The sequence below is a fragment of the Momordica charantia genome (assembly GCF_013281855.1).
Source record: "Momordica charantia cultivar OHB3-1 chromosome 8 unlocalized genomic scaffold, Mcharantia_2.0 BLBB01000008.1, whole genome shotgun sequence".
Classification (NCBI taxonomy): domain Eukaryota; kingdom Viridiplantae; phylum Streptophyta; class Magnoliopsida; order Cucurbitales; family Cucurbitaceae; genus Momordica; species Momordica charantia.
Window position 1 is genome coordinate 7,346,215 of NW_028275166.1, and position 16,335 is coordinate 7,362,549.

Consider the following 16,335-nt stretch of genomic DNA (forward strand, 5'->3'; position numbering starts at 1 on the left):
TCATAATGGAGTAACCTTAAATTAATGAATGAAAATTAATTAATTAATGAGTTTAATTTCAAACTTGTGTGTCATTTGAGCTTATAAACGGTATATTTATAAGGTCTTATTGCTATCCGCAACATTAATAGATCAATAATGTTTAAAAAAATTGAACTTGAAATGTTTAAATTCATAAGTATGGGTATCGAATTAACATATGAAACTTCAAACTTTATTTTCTTTGTAGGAAATTAAAAGAAAAAACACCATTAGGTTAACTAATTTTCTTCAAACACCAATCTAGCTATCACACCACTCACACTTACAAAAACGTGTCACTTAACATATAATATTACAAGCATTTTGATAGATTTATTAAAATGATAAGGACTAGATAAAAATTAAAAAGATAATTGAAGGGAAATACATTTTACAAAAGAAAAAAATTTAAAGCTTGTCATCATTCCCGTCAAATTAGTTGTTGTCAAACATTTAACGGTGACGAAAATAAAATTACTTCTATCAAATTTTTTCCTTTACCAAATGAAAAATATTTAACTCCAGGACTAAGTATTTTTCTTACCACAAGTGGATGAAAATTTTGAATCAGGGTTCGTCTCCGCTCCAACTGTTCTTCATCTTAGGTCCAGTCGGGCCTTCTTCTCCAAGAATTTCATTGGGTAACCTCTTTACAAAATCTCCGAATTCTTCCTTCAGCCTCCCCGGCAACGAATTCTCCAATTTTTCGATCTCCTCCGCGATCGGATACTCAATCCTCGGCCCCCATTCTCGGCTGTAGTTCAACCACGGCGGCTCCGTCACTGCTGTCGCCAAATACTCCGCCGCTACCACCGCGTAGTTCCCTCCAACGTCGAGCACCATTTGACTCTTCGCAGTCTCGTTTCGAAGTCCAATCTCCCCGCCGCCCTGCAACACCAGCCCCGCCGACGGGTACGACGCGTGGCCGTTCAACGATGAGTAGGCCACCACTTTGTTGCCTTCCCCGAACTCTAGCGACGGCGCGTCGACCCACACGCCTTTACTGTGCTGGGCAAAGTAGACCCTCCATAACTCGCCGGTGAAATTGCTTATCCGTAAGGTTATGTGCTCCCAATCGCCGATGTGTTGGCCGATTTTGCTGAATGGAATGTCGATGGGCCCCACTTTCGCCGTCGCCGGCCCGTTGAATGGGAAGAATAACCAAATCGCTATGTCGGTGAAAGTTCCTCCGAGCATCGGCTTTATGTGGAGGTAAACTTTGGAGTTCTGTAAATCCCCATTTTTCACTCTCTCTTTATCTTCCTCGCCGGCGGGAAGATTTAGCCAGAAATTGCCGTCGTTTGGGCCGCCTTGAGGGAGGTTTGTTCCATCTTGTTCGATCGTGATTGGATTCTGTTCGTCGGATTTGTCGTAAAGCAGAGCCCCGCCGGAGAAAAACCAGTTGACCGACGACGGAAGGTACTTTTCTTTTGGGTGGAAGTATATAATCGGAGCATAAGCTTGAAATAAAGAAGCGACATGGGAAAGATCCGGCATAGCTGCAGAATTCGAATTCGAATTCTTCAAACAGAACAATGGCGGCGGAGAATTCGCAGCCGGCATTGCTATAAATGCTCCGGCGGAAACTCCGGTCGCCGTGATTCCTCTGTTTCTGGGTCGGGAACTGTAAACGTTAAATCCATTTTCATCTCTCGATTTCGTCGGCCCCCAAATCCATGTCTCGTTCTCGCATTCCTCTGTTAGGTCTGAGCGGACGCACCGGATTTTCTCGACGGAGGGCTTCTCCGGCGAAGCTGTGACGACGTGGCCGACGGCTCTGTATCCGTCCGGCGGTACGGGCAACCAGATATAGCCGTTGCCGTCTCGTTTAATTTTCGACGACTCGCTGCTCCAGACGAGGGTATAGTCCACCGGCTGCTGCAGGGCTGGTTCTCCGGCGGAGCCTCCATTTTTCCCGGCGAGAACCCATCCGAACAGAGCTTTACTGTTCGATTGACAGAAATAACCCAAGATAAAGAATCCTTCAGGAAGAGAACTGGGTTCAAAGAATGTGGCCCCGAGATTCTCCGGTCCGCCTTCACGGGAGGCCCAAATTCTGTTGAACGACGAAATCTGGCGGACCTCCAGCCCTCCGCCAAGGTCCACGGTGCCGGAAGCAAATCCGCCGGCGCTTCCGCCGCCGTCTGGATGCCACGCCGGGAGCGGAGAAGGAAGTGAAAATTTTGTATCAACGGGGACTCTCCTCGGAGTGGTTGAGGAAAAGCAGTTCCCCATTAATGGCGGCGAATGAATGAAAATTGGGAACTGAGAGAAATGGAGTGAAATTTTTGTGAAGGCGTGCAAGGAAGGGATGGATTTGTAAAGTTTTTGGAGAAGAAGAAGAAGAAATGAATTAAAATATAGATTAATTGATTTGTGACTCATAAGATTCTTTTTCTTAATACAAACATGGTGGAGATTGGAATTAAGTGTCAGAGATAAAAGATAAAGATAATTAATGGTTAGGCTAAATTCATGACTTGTAAGAAAATTTTTAAAATTTACGGTCTCATGCAAGATTGAAAAGTTAAATCTTTTAAACATAATATTTATATCAAAAACATCAATGAATTTTGAAAAATGTCAAAATAGATTATCTATTAAAAATAAATTGGGAGCGAAGATTTTCTTTGATTTTTTGAAATCTAACTTACAGCTACTACTCTCATGTCTCACCTATGTATTATTTTGTCATGTTATCAACATTTTATAAATATTTTTAAAATTTTCAAAAACTTTTTTTTAATATAACACGTGGGATGAGAGATTGAACTTACGACCTATTAATTAGAAATATATGTCAATAACGAATGAACTATACTCACTTTAGCAAAATTTTCAAAAATTTATCTATTTTAAAAATTTGATTAATAATTCAAATACATCATATAAAAAAATTATAAGAAAAGTTGTGAGTAAACGAAGTTTAATTTTTAGAAACAGAAAACTAAAAACGAAATCATCTATCATACGTAAAGTCAATAGAAACACTTTCTAAAGTTAAAAAAAAAATGAAACGTAATCTTAAAAGTCCGAAGGTTAAATTTGTAATTTAACTTTAAATATACCAATTATTTTATGTTATTTATAAACTCGATTGGGTTGGGTATTTTGTTATTCATTATTATCGTCATCTTTCAGCGCGTTTCGGGTAATCTTAGGAAAATAATTAAAATATAAATTCTGTGAAACTTATCAAGTACGTAGGATAGCTGCGTCTGGTTGGAGAAATGGGAGAAGGAAGGAATAAAATGTGTCTAATTTTCCTTCTTAAGAAATGTGTCTAATTCAATTTAAATTTTGATCAATAATTTAAATATATTCAGCCTATTAATATCCTTCCATTAACCTTTTAATTTTAAGCATGATTCACGTATTTAGTCTGTAATAAATAAATACGATTCTAAAATTAGGACCTTCTACGTCGTTAAACTATGTCCTATCTAATTACATCAATCATTTCATTAGCGGATCGTGTTTGACTTTTCATTTCTTTCAAAATTTGTAGTTATTTGTGATATTTCTTTTGTCTAAACTATACTATTAATTTTGTAGGTGAGTTTAGAATATAATTGTGTCCTTCGACTATATAAGTTTTTTTTGACTTATTGTCTTTATTTTTGTTTTTTGGGTCGTAAGGTGTGCAAATAAAATCTCAAATTATAGATAAGGATAATTATCTCTATTGTATCATGTTCAAAATCAAAAATAGAATTGTGAAACTTATGTCCAAAGCAAATAATCTGTTATTTGGGAATGAAAAGATTTATTTGAATAAAAAATTGAAATTAAAACATTGTGTAATGAAGATTTACCACTAAACATATATTTTAAAATCTACCAATATTAAAAAAAAAATCTACATTGTATGGATACACTCCACCCATATTAAATATAAGAAGGTCGTAAGATGTGAGTTGTGATATTGATGTGAACAGATAAAACAATTGAAAGAAAATATGACCCATGGATTGTTAATAATGTTTATTTAAAATGTCTGGCGAAAATATTATCTATATCTTCTATTATTTATTTTATTCGTATGGACTTGGTCTTTTAAGACTTTGATTTTTTTTTTTAATAATTCACAATATTATACATCCTTTTTCCTCTGGAAAGTATAGCTTAAAAAAAATAATTTAATAAAATTCTCATATTGTAAAACAAATAAACATATCTCCACGAGCGAGTTCTACATTAGTTTTCTATCAATTTATAAAATTTCAACTTCTTGTAGACTGGTTCAAAGAGAAAAATATATATATATTTTTTATACGTTAATTTAATTTAATTTAAATGAAGCTTTGAAGTTTTATATTTGTTCTATTTGAGCAAATAATCTTTTCTTTGTTAAAAAAAAATTACATAAAAAACTATTTTAAGCTTTGTCCTTAATTTCTTCGTATGAATCATTTAAAACAAAACCATAACATGTCTATTCATTTTTGTTTTGATATGTGTATATAAATGAAAATGTTAGGTAGACATGTAGCACATGTTTTATTTTATTCATTATCTATATATCTATCGTATAGATAAGTGTTTGGGAACCACAAAAATCAAGAGTATTTATTCATGTTTCGAAATAGTCCAAACTTTTTTACTTAATTATCAATAAAAGTTCAATGACAAGCACTTGTAAATTTTATGCCACGTAGTCTAAACTCATTTCCAAACTTCCAACCTGCTAAATTTTTTATTTATAAAATTTTTCAATTATGAAAATTTAGGTATGTGGAAAATTATAGTAAAATTAATTTTTTTTTAAAGTATTTATATATACTTCTTGAATTAGGACAAATTAAGACCGGAGCAATTGTTTCTTTTTCTTTGGTTCTAAAACAACCCAATATTATGTTAAGAATCAATAAACCACCCCTCAATCCAAAAGCTTAAGCGGATGGGTTGGATAAATTTAATCAATTTTGTTAATTTAATTCATTTATATGGATTATCAACCAAAATATATACCATAGTTGATATTAAAAAATAGTTTTTTTTTTTGACATGGTTTCGGCCGTATTTTTTTTTTATATTAAAACCCAAATTGATAGCAAATGAATTACATTGCAAAATTCAAATGGAATACATTGAAATTTAAATATAGTTGTCGTTTGATTTTCCATTTGGCAATGCGTGATTGAATCAAACAGATTTAGAGGAGAAAGATGGAAGTTTGGCAGGCATGGATGAGATTTGAGAAGGGAGAAGGTTTTTGAAATTTTAAGAGCGTTCATCTCCATTCCAAGTATCCTTCAATTTGGGTCCGGCGGGTCCTTCTTGTCCAAGAATTTCATCCGGTAATCGGTTCATAAAATCCTTAAAAGCTTCTTTAAGCCTCCCCGGCAGCAACTTCTCCAGCTTCTCCATCTCCTCCGCGATCCGGTACTCGATCTTCGGACCCCATTGCCGGAAGTAGTTCACCCACGGCGGCTCTGCAACTGCCGCCCCCAAATACTCCGCCGCAATCTCCGAGAAGTTCGCTCCCGTGTCCAGCACCATCCCGCTCTTTTTCGTCTCGTTCTTAAGCCCGATCTCTGCCCCGCCCTGCATTACCTGTCGAGATTACGAAACAAATAGATTAAATTTACCACAACCTATACTCGAATCTCTACCTTAAACTTATGAAAAGAAAAAAAAAATTAGTTTAGCAGTGATATTAACGTAAAATATCAACCAATCAGAACACGTGTTTGTGTTCTAAAAGAATTAATGCAGGTTGAACTAATATAGTATTATTTTATTTCCATTAATATTAATAGTTATTTTGAATTTTGAACCAACATGAGTAGGGATAAAAAGTTAAAACACATTTATCACATATTATAAGTTTACTTTTACTTACTTGAATATTTAACTCATATCACGTACTATATTTATTTGTGAGATTTAATCAAATCATTAAAGAAAATTGAAACCACTAGATTTAGTGCGTTACATTCCCATCCCATTGTTGTAAAAGAAAAAACAAATTAAAACTAAATTCAAATCATAACATTAAATTAAATTTTTTTAAAAAACATTACTAAATTTATGGTCTAATTATGAGTTTAGCGGTAGTTTAGCATTACCAGTCCGGCCTTTGAGTAGGAGGCATGGCCATTCAACGACGAGTACGCCACCACTTTGTTGCCGTTTTCAAACTCGAGCGCCGGCGCGTCAACCCACTCGCCTTTACTATGTTGGGCAAAATAAACCCGCCACAGCTCGCCGTTGAAATTGCTTATCCGCAACGTAATATGTTCCCAATCGCCGACGTGTTCCCCGATCTTCCTGAACGGAATATCGATTATCCCGACCTTCGCCGTCGCCGGCCCGTTGAACGGGAAAAAAAACCATATCGCGACGTCGGTGAAAGTCCCTCCGAGCATCGGCTTTATGTGTAGATAAACTTGGCAGCTCTGTAAATCCCCTTTTTTCACTCTTTCCTTTGCGCCGCCGTCCACGGGGAGGTCCAGCCAGAAAACGCCGTCGTTTCCGCCGCCCTGAGGGAGGTTCGCCCCATTTTCATCAATCGAAACCGGCTTCGATTCGTCGGATTTATTGTAAAGCAGAGCGCCGTTGGAGAAAAACCAATTCGCCGACGACGGGAGAAATTTCTCCTTCGGGTGAAAGTAAATCAACGGAGAATAAGCTCCAAACAGAGCAGCCACCTGAGAAATGTCCGGCATCGCTGCAGAAATCGAAGCCAAGTTTTTCAGACAGAGCAACGGCAGAGGGGAATTCACCGCCGGCACGGCGGCGAACGTCCCGACTGAAACCCCCGGCGCCGTGATTCCTCTGTTTGTGGGTCTGAAACTGAACACATTAAACCCATTTTCGTCGATTGATTTCGCCGGCCCCCAAATCCAGCTCTCTTTCTCGGATTGCTCTGTGAGATCTGTACGGACGCATCGGATTCTGTCGACGGAGGGCTTCTCCGGCGACGTGGTGACGATGTGACCGACGGATTTGTAACCGTCGGGAGGAATCGGCGACCAGATGTAGCCGTCGGTGTCTCGTTTGATGTTCGATTTTTCGCTGCTCCAGACGAGGACGTAGTCGACGGGCTTCCTGAGAACGGCGCCGGCGGGAGTGTCGTCTCTTCCGGCGAGGACCCAGCCGAAGAGGGGTTTGTTGTTGGGCTGGCAGTAGTGGCCGAGAACGGAGAAGCCTTGGGGAAGAGGAGACGGCTCGAAAAATGTGGCTCCGAGATCGTCCGGACCGCCGTTGTGGGTGGTCCAGATTTTGTTGAAGGATGAAATTCGGCGGATTTTCAGTCCGCCGCCGAGGTCGATTAGCCCGCCGGCGAAGCCGCTTTCGCCTGAAGCGTGATTTTCATATGTAAAATAATATTAGTTTTAACAGTTCATCTCATCACAATTCTTGAAAAGTTTTTTTTTTTTTCAAAATAAAATTTCAATAACATTTTTTTAATTTGTTTTATGTTGCAGTCAATTATTGCATGTGCCTGCCTTGCCTACATGTTTCGCACAAATTCTACAAATAAATATTTCAAATTTAATTATTTCTTATATTCAAATTTGTATATAAAACAAAAGTAAGTTCAATATATAAATGAAATCATGGGTAAAATAAAATTTAAAAAGTCCAATTTTAACATCAAATTTAATTTTATTACTATCACGTGAATTAGTAAAAAAGAGTTAGAAATTGATATAATCATTAATGTGTCATCATTACACTGAAAACTTAAAATTTAAAGAAGAAATAAATTTTCATATTTTATAATTTCAAAGAATTTAACTTATACCAACCCCAACCTTTTTTTTTTCGCTCAAAGTCAAAAAAAAAAAAGAAATTATTTAACAGAAATCTAGAACATGTCTATTTCCTCGCCCGTTCCAAAAAATATCACGTAAATATTGAAGAATTTTCTATGGTTGCTTTTGCAAAATAAGAAAAAAATCTTTAACATGTTCCTTCGAGTTTGCGATGGCTTATACCCTATCAAAATTCATACAGTTCCATCTCAAAACTAATTAATAATGAGATGAATAGTCTATGATTATATTATAAACTTTTGTAAGGTCCATTTTCTTGTTTATGTGTGATCCATAGCATTTATTTTGTGTCTCACCAACCAAATTAACCTCCAAGAGGTGAGGATTATTTCCCTCCGAACCAATTAAACCAAGAAAATAATTCAATTATAGATTAAGATATATCAATTTTATCAAATATGTGAGGATTGAATTTCTCCTTTTTTTACTTTCATCAAGAAAGAAAAAAAGTGATCTAAATAGAGAATGACAAGAGAGATATTGAGAATACCATGAAATCCTCCACTCCACTAGAAATTATTCAAGATATATTCTAATACAAATCAATAAATAAACATGTCGTAAAATTTTAATTCAAATTAAAGATTTCAACCCACAACACACACATATATAGAAGATGAAAATTATTGAAAAATAAGCAGCAAAAAACTAAAAAACCTGGTGGAAAAGCTGGAAGAGGAGAAGGAAACTTGAAGGAAGTTTCAATGGGCAAAGCCTGGCTCTTTTTGGAGCTTTTATTCCCCATTAATGTCAAGCTCTGAAGACCAGAAGAAAGAGGAAGAAGATGAAGGCTGTGTTGTGGAAGCAAAAGTTTTCAGGCCAATATATATATATATATATATTTATATGTATTTGTATATATTATACGCAGAATGTAAATGCTTTGGAGAAACATTTGACTTCTCTTTTACAACAAGTTGGCAGCTAGCTCTTGCTTGTTCTCTTTATTTATTTTTTTGTCTTGTTTTAAGTGTGCTGTTTTTTTTAAACAAAATTTATAATATATTACATCACAAGAGTTTTAAAAACATATATTAGCCAGAGATTATTATCTTTGATCAGATTATTGGTATCTAAATAAGTTTACAAGTGTTAAAAGAAATGGGTTATGCTTATCTTGATTTTATTTGTGATATATTAACAATAAAATAAAATCGATTCAACTAATGATTAATATGGGACGAAACCGATCCAAACCAAATGAATGTACTCATCTTCGACTTTCAAGCTTATAAAATCAAACAAACAATTTATTGATTCGATTATATTTGATTAACATGGTTGTGATATATTAACAATAAAATAAAATCGATTCAACTAATGATTAATATGGGACGAAACCGATCCAAACCAAATGAATGTACTCATCTTCGACTTTCAAGCTTATAAAATCAAACAAACAATTTATTGATTCGATTATATTTGATTAACATGGTTTAAAATAGCTATGTGCTTCTTAAAGTCTGTGAATATATATTTATTCCTAATTTTTTTTATTAATATATATATATTAGAAAATTATTGGATCTAGCTTTAATATAATTTTTCATGCTATTTTATGATCAATTTATAATTTTTATTCACGGATGAGGTTTTATTTATTTATTTATTTTTAATTTTTCTCATGTTTTAATCATGTCATTAAAAAAATTATTTATCTTCCAAAACATAACATTTGAGGAGAGAAGAAAAGTCAAGACGTAACAAGCTGTAAACTAATAATTTATTCTAAACATTTTTTATAACGAAAATCGTTTTGCTTATTTTTACTTTTTGAAAAAAAAAATGTATGAGTAGACTTTGGTAATAATTTAATATTTCATGCTTTGCCATACCTTCCACGTGCTTTCTATATTAGAGAATCTTTATTTTTTTTCCCACCCTAATGTTATGATAATGTCGAATTTATATTACTTTAATTTTTTTGGGATTGGAAGGTAAATACATGCCGACTTCTAATTAAAATAAAAGGCAGCAAAGAATTATTAAAAAAAATATTTCTAAGTTATATATATATATATATATATATATATATATATTGCCTAAAATAAACTACTAGCATTTTATTTCATTAACAATAGAAGTATTTTGTGAATGTAAAAGAAAAAAACATACGTATTTGTACTCATATTTTATTTGTATGGTTTAATAACTATTAAGCAATGGGTGATAAAAATTTATGAATTCGAATCTCTCCACTTTTATATGTTGTACTGAAAAAAGAAAAAATAACAATAGAGTATTCTTTTAAAATATAAAATTAATACTATTTATACCATTACAACTTTATAATATTTAATTACGCTATTTATTATAATTCTTTTATACAAAGTAAAATATTTATCAGATAAAGCTCTTAATTTTTTAAATTTATTTATTTGGTCTCTAAAGAATAGAATACTATTTGATTTGATTTGATTTCTAATGTTTTCAATTTTCAACCATTTTGTTTCCATTAAATAATTGATGGTGAAATACTTTTTAATTAAATTTAACTATGAGTTAAAAAAACATTTGAAAAATAGATTTTAGGACAAAGAATTTTGTTAGAAGGGGCCAAAAAAAAAAACAAAATCCAAAATTTCTCTTATTTTTTTTCTTTTAATATTGTCAAAATAGAGAATGAGTTCCATGTAAAAATTACCAAAACACACATGTTCATATATTTTTATTAAATAAATAACAAATTACAAATAAAGAAAAAACAAATTTAATTTTATGTCATTTCGAATATACGATGTTTAGGAAACTCTAGGATCTCTTTCTCCCTCTCAAGTTAGAGAACCCAGTCACTAGGTATCCTTATTCTGACGAAAAACAATGAAGGGAAAGAATATTGAAATGTGAAAAGAATGTTTTGGATGATTATATGTTTATCATCTATTAAAACAAAGACGTCAAAAAAGTACTGAAAAAAAAAAGACGTCGAAAAAAATATATCTATACGTCGATAAATTTAAACAAGAATTGCTTAAGAATAAATTTTGAAGCATAAAATCTTTAATAGATGTAGGGGTCTATAACTAAACTCCTTGATTTTAATTTTAATAATCCCATTGTTCATTAACATTGAAATTTAGAGCAAATATTATAAAGTTGAATGCATTATCCAATACTAAAGGAAAAGGGGTTTGGCTTAGAGGTTTCTTGCAAGAAAAACAATCTCCATTTAATAACAATAACTAAAAGAACTTTATTCAACTTCTCTTCTAACCCAAGATAATCCAACCAAATTTAATTTATAATTCTCTATTTTTATTAAAATAAATTGATGGTTGGAACAAGTTTTCCCACACAAATTTAAAGACCATTTAGACTCCATTCTATCACAATCTCATTTTTGTCTTTTTTTTTCACAACTTAATTATTATTTTAATTTTCTTTTTAGTATACAAAATGTGTGGATGAAGGATTGAACTTTCAATCTTTAAAAAACGAGTAAGGTGACTTAATCGTTGAGCTAAGATACCTTAGTCGTTGAGCTAAGTTCATGTTGGTATTATTATATTAACTAGTCAATTAAAATTTACTTAAAGTAATTAACTTTTAAATAATAAGTAGCTTGTGACATTAGACAAATTTAACTCTTATTTTTTTTTCTATAGAATTTTTCAAAAAAATAGTTGGTTGATCAAAAAATTAGATTCCAAGATGGGACCTAATTTCTTTTGGGCCTTGAATGGATCGTTATATCTGAACATGAAGCCCACTTGTATTGGGCCTGGGTACGTAACATGCACGACCATGAAAATATTTGCAAGTTTTTGGAGAGCTACAGTAAAGTCAATAAAATTTAAAATCTAATTATAATTTTTGAAAAGTTAAAATGACTTTTTGAAAAAAAAAAAAAGTGTAGATTATAATTTCTTTTCGATACAACAAAATGTAGAATAAGAGATTGATTTTTAACTTTCTTTATTCATTGGATTATTCTCGAATTGGCTTAAAAGATTATGATTGTAATAGATATTGTGTCCTATTGTTGAGTCCACTGGTGTCTTTTGGCTTCCGGTTCATAATATTTAACATGTAGTAACTTCTAATTTGAAAGGACTTAAAGAAAAAGGCGTAAAAATACATTTTTATTTTTTAAAGTTCAATAATTATGGGATGAGGAATCGAACCTTGAAACTTTTTTTTAATTATAACAAATGAGGATGTAGGGATTTGAAACTCTGACCTTAAAGAAATGAGTATACGTTTTAATTACTGAACTATACTCATTTTGACATTGAACTTTCATAATTTTTTTAATAGAATTACATAAAAAAAACAACAAAAAATAGGAAAAAAAAAACAAAACATACTAGAGTCGGTTGCCCTTTGACCTTTTTGCCACTATACCTGAGGTATGCGCACTATCCCCATACGCATACATAGGCAAGAGATCATTATTTGGTGGAGTTGCATTCTATGTAATTTGAACCCAAAACTTCAAGGATATTTCTTGAAATCCCAAATCACCCAAACTATCCCTTAAGAACCTTCTCATACAACTCTGGCACGCAACAATCGAGCACTTAACTCAAATGGCTTCAAATTCATTTTCGAACTTTAATCTAAAAAAGATAATAAGTGTCTTTTCACAAAGACATCTTATTAATAGCTAGATGCCATAAATATATTGGTATAAAATTATTAAGAATGTTACACAAGTTGACTTAAATTAAAGAGGTCCATTCCTAATTTTCAAAATTATTCAATGTTAGATACAAAACTCCAAATTATAACCAAACAAACAACAAAACCTCTTGAAGTCGAAGGCCTGCAATTCTTTAACCCAAATAAAAGAATCTAAAGAGAGGGAAACGACAAATGTTGTTTTACATCACGACATTGTAATAAGACATTCACATCTTGACACAATATTCATACAATTTTTTTTATACATAAAAATAAAGTTAAATATACACATTCGTCCAAAAAATGCCAATAGGCAGCAGGTCAATTAAAAAGAAAGAGAGAAAAAAAAGTCAAAATTTTGTTTTAAAATATAATAGGTTAATATTCAAGTAATGAGATCGATGATATGAATTTATTAAAATAAAAAATGAAAGTTTAACAATGTAATTAATACTTTTAAAATTTCAAAAAATACTAAATTATAAGTTTCATCTTGACGAATCTAAACATAGTTCAAAAGATGAAGAGAACTGCTATCCTTCTAAAAATTCAAATGATCAATGTATTTAGAAAAGATTCCATTAGATCCCTGAATATCGTCATCGTTGTGTCTACTTATTTATTTTATTTTTAAAATTATAATATGGTTATGCAATATTGAGAGCAGAGATTCGAACTTCTAATCTCATGGTCGATGATATATGTTTTAGCCGATAGGACTTTCAATTTTGTATTTTAGACAGCAAGTTCTACAATCTTATTAAGAACTGTCTCATTCAAATAACTTACCATGCAACTATTAATCTAATAATTTTGTTTAACGTCTCAATTTGCGCATCTGAAGGACGGCTGGCTGGCGGAAGAGGAAGATATACAACCATTTTAGAGTTGTTTTCATTAATTAAGTAGTGGTGAAGTTCATACTATAAGGTGCAATTATTAGTGTGACTAAAAAGTAATATTTATATTTAATAAATATAAACATAACTCTTAACCCCAAAAGTTAGAAACTAGTTTTCTAAGTTTTTACTTTGTGACTCGACATCTGATTGGTGATTGGTATCTAATTATCTTTTCTTCTATTGAGGTTGGAACCTACTCAATTAATCGACGCAAATTCTCACTCACTTGAAATCTCAGCCGCAAATTATTGAACTAAAACAATTAAATTATTCCCAAAAGAAGATTCAACAAAAAGAAGAAAAAACCAAAGTCATTCTAGTTCTTCCTCGTCGTCGTTCCCAATAAATAGTACAGAGCCAAGCCAGTGACTGTTGCAGGATAAAGTTATGGCTCTTCAATGGAGCTCGCACAGCTACATTTTCTTCACATTCTTCATCCTCCTCTCCATTTTCATTTCTCCAATCTCATCTCTTCAATTTCCCATCAATGTCTGGCCAAAACCCAGAGCCATCTCCTGGCCCCGCCCCCAAGCCGCTCCCCTCTCCCCCAATTTCACCATCCTTTCCCCCCGCCACCGCTACCTCTCCCCCGCCGTCGACCGCCTCCTCCGCCGCATCCTCACCGAGAATCACCGCCCCCTCCTCAATCCCTCCCTCAACATCTCCACCTCCGCCGCTCCCCTCCTCAAACTCACCCTCGCCGTCGCCGATCTCTCCGCCCCACTCCACCACGCCGCCAACGAGTCCTATTCCCTCGAAATCCCCGTCGCCGGCTCCCCCCGCTTGGTCGCCCACACGGCGTGGGGCGCCATGAGAGGCCTCGAGACCTTCTCCCAGCTTATTTGGGGCGATCCGCCGCGGGTTCCCGTGGGGTTTTCCATGTGGGACGCGCCATTGTTTCCGCACAGAGGGCTGATGCTCGATACCTCTAGGAATTTCTACGGAGTGGAGGATATTTTGCGGACGATTTCGGCGATGGGTATGAATAAGCTTAATGTTTTCCATTGGCATGTTACTGACTCGCATTCTTTCCCTCTTGTGGTGCCGTCGGAGCCTGAGCTTGCCGCCAAGGGGGCTTATGGGCCTCACATGAAATATTTCCCTGAAGATGTTCGACGAATTGTCGAGTTCGGAATGGAGCACGGAGTTAGAGTCTTGCCGGAAATTGACTCTCCCGGTGAGTTCTACTCTGTTTTCACCAATTGGGTTGTTCATAAGTTGTTTAGTTCTGTTCTTAAATCTGCCTGAAAATATCTTTGCTTAAATTACAGCGTTGTTATGGTAGTTGTTCCTTGAATTTTAAAATGGGTTCAAACTTCTAGGACTCTATTTATTTGGTTCTTGCTTCTTATATATATATAAGTTAAACAAATGTGGGGTGGATAGAAACCTCGAACTTACCAAAATAATAGGTATTTTATCTACTAAACTATTAGCAGATTGAAATTTAGTTTTAATTTTTTCAAAAAAATTAATATTTTGTGTTTTACGAATCCTATTGGTAATTTGCTGGACACTTACCTGACATGTTACTTGAGGATAATGTGGTGGTTTGAATTTGAGCATAGTCTGTAAATAATGTTGTTAATGTGGCACATAAGCACTGAACTAATGACGATATAGATTTTTTATCTTCTTTAAAGTATAAAAACTAAATAGACATTAACTATGTCGAGGGACTACAATTGGATTGAATTATATTACATTAAATTAAAGCTTTGTACGAAGAAGACCAAGGGAATTGGTTTAGAATACTGAATTCAACATCTTCCATTACTTATTAAATGGCTGGAAAAATGATAAATCAATTAGTTATTTGTGGAGAATCTGCCATAAGAATGTAGAATATTGTTGTGAAATTTCAGGACATACTGGATCATGGGCTCTGGCTTACCCAGAGATAGTGTCATGTGCAGACATGTTCTGGCTTCCTGCAGGCACCAAATGGGATGACCGCCTGGCTTCAGAACCTGGGACTGGCCATTTGAACCCCTTGAACCCCAAGACCTACAAAGTCCTTAAAAAAGTTATTCGGGACGTTACCACTCTTTTCCCCGAACCATTTTACCACTCTGGAGCTGATGAGATCATTCCGGGTTGTTGGAAGGCTGATCCTTCGATTGAATCCTTCTTATCAAATGGTGGAACTCTTAGCCAGGTTCTTGAGATCTTTGTCAACACCACCTTCCCTTACATTCGCTCCCTTAATCGTACCGTTGTGTATTGGGAGGATGTGTTGCTAGACGACAATGTCAAGGTGCGACCGGAGTTTCTCCCACGACAGCATACCATCTTACAGACTTGGAACAATGGCCTTAACAATACAAAAAGAATCGTCTCTTCGGGATATCGAGCAATCGTGTCGTCTTCTGATTTTTATTACTTGGACTGTGGCCATGGCGATTTTCTTGGGAATGACAGTCGGTATGATCAACAAGCAAATGGGGACCCTGAAAATGGAGGGTCCTGGTGTGGAGCTTTCAAAACATGGCAAACTATATACAACTATGACATAACTTATGGATTGAGTGAAGAGGAAGCTGAATTGGTGCTAGGTGGGGAAGTGGCATTGTGGTCCGAGCAAGCAGACCCGACAGTTTTGGATGCACGGCTATGGCCTCGAGCTTCAGCAATGGCAGAGTCGCTCTGGTCGGGGAATCGAGACGAAACGGGGAAGAAGAGGTATGCGGAGGCAACAGATCGTTTGAATGAATGGAGATATAGAATGGTGAATAGAGGCATTGGAGCTGAACCAATTCAGCCTCTCTGGTGCATTCGAAACCCTGGCATGTGTAACACTGTTCAAAAGCTCTAATAGTATATTGATGAATGATGAACAATATGTTCAATACGAATGAATTTATCACAGTATGCAAATTTTACCAGTTTCAAATTGATGTATTTCTCGTATTACTGTAAAAACGTATCAAGAGGAAGGACAACCAAATCAAGAGCAGGTCACGTAAAGAGAAGTAATCTATTACATCTTAAATTAAGAAGGTTAA

At 34.5% G+C, this 16,335-nt stretch overlaps 2 protein-coding genes and 1 pseudogene across 2 annotated transcripts; 1 reads left to right on the forward strand and 2 right to left on the reverse strand.

Moving 5' to 3' along the window:
* Nucleotides 1-192: 192 nt before the first annotated feature.
* LOC111020924 (hypothetical protein At1g04090 pseudogene) lies at nt 193-2,394 on the reverse strand (annotated as a pseudogene).
* Nucleotides 2,395-5,068: 2,674 nt separating this feature from the next.
* Nucleotides 5,069-8,601, reverse strand: LOC111020918 (hypothetical protein At1g04090). The gene is made up of 3 exons (XM_022297715.2): nt 8,463-8,601; nt 6,093-7,324; nt 5,069-5,577 (listed from the first exon to the last, which is right to left on the reverse strand). Exons 1-3 carry the CDS (start codon nt 8,548-8,550, stop codon nt 5,245-5,247), a joined length of 1,653 nt encoding a protein of 550 aa, XP_022153407.1. The 5' UTR covers nt 8,551-8,601; the 3' UTR covers nt 5,069-5,244.
* A 5,046-nt stretch (nt 8,602-13,647) lies between these two features.
* Nucleotides 13,648-16,223, forward strand: HEXO2 (beta-hexosaminidase 2). The gene is made up of 2 exons (XM_022297744.2): nt 13,648-14,507; nt 15,196-16,223. The coding sequence occupies exons 1-2, from the start codon at nt 13,718-13,720 to the stop codon at nt 16,143-16,145; spliced, it is 1,740 nt and encodes a 579-aa protein (XP_022153436.1). The 5' UTR covers nt 13,648-13,717; the 3' UTR covers nt 16,146-16,223.
* The last annotated feature ends 112 nt before the right edge of the window (nt 16,224-16,335 follow it).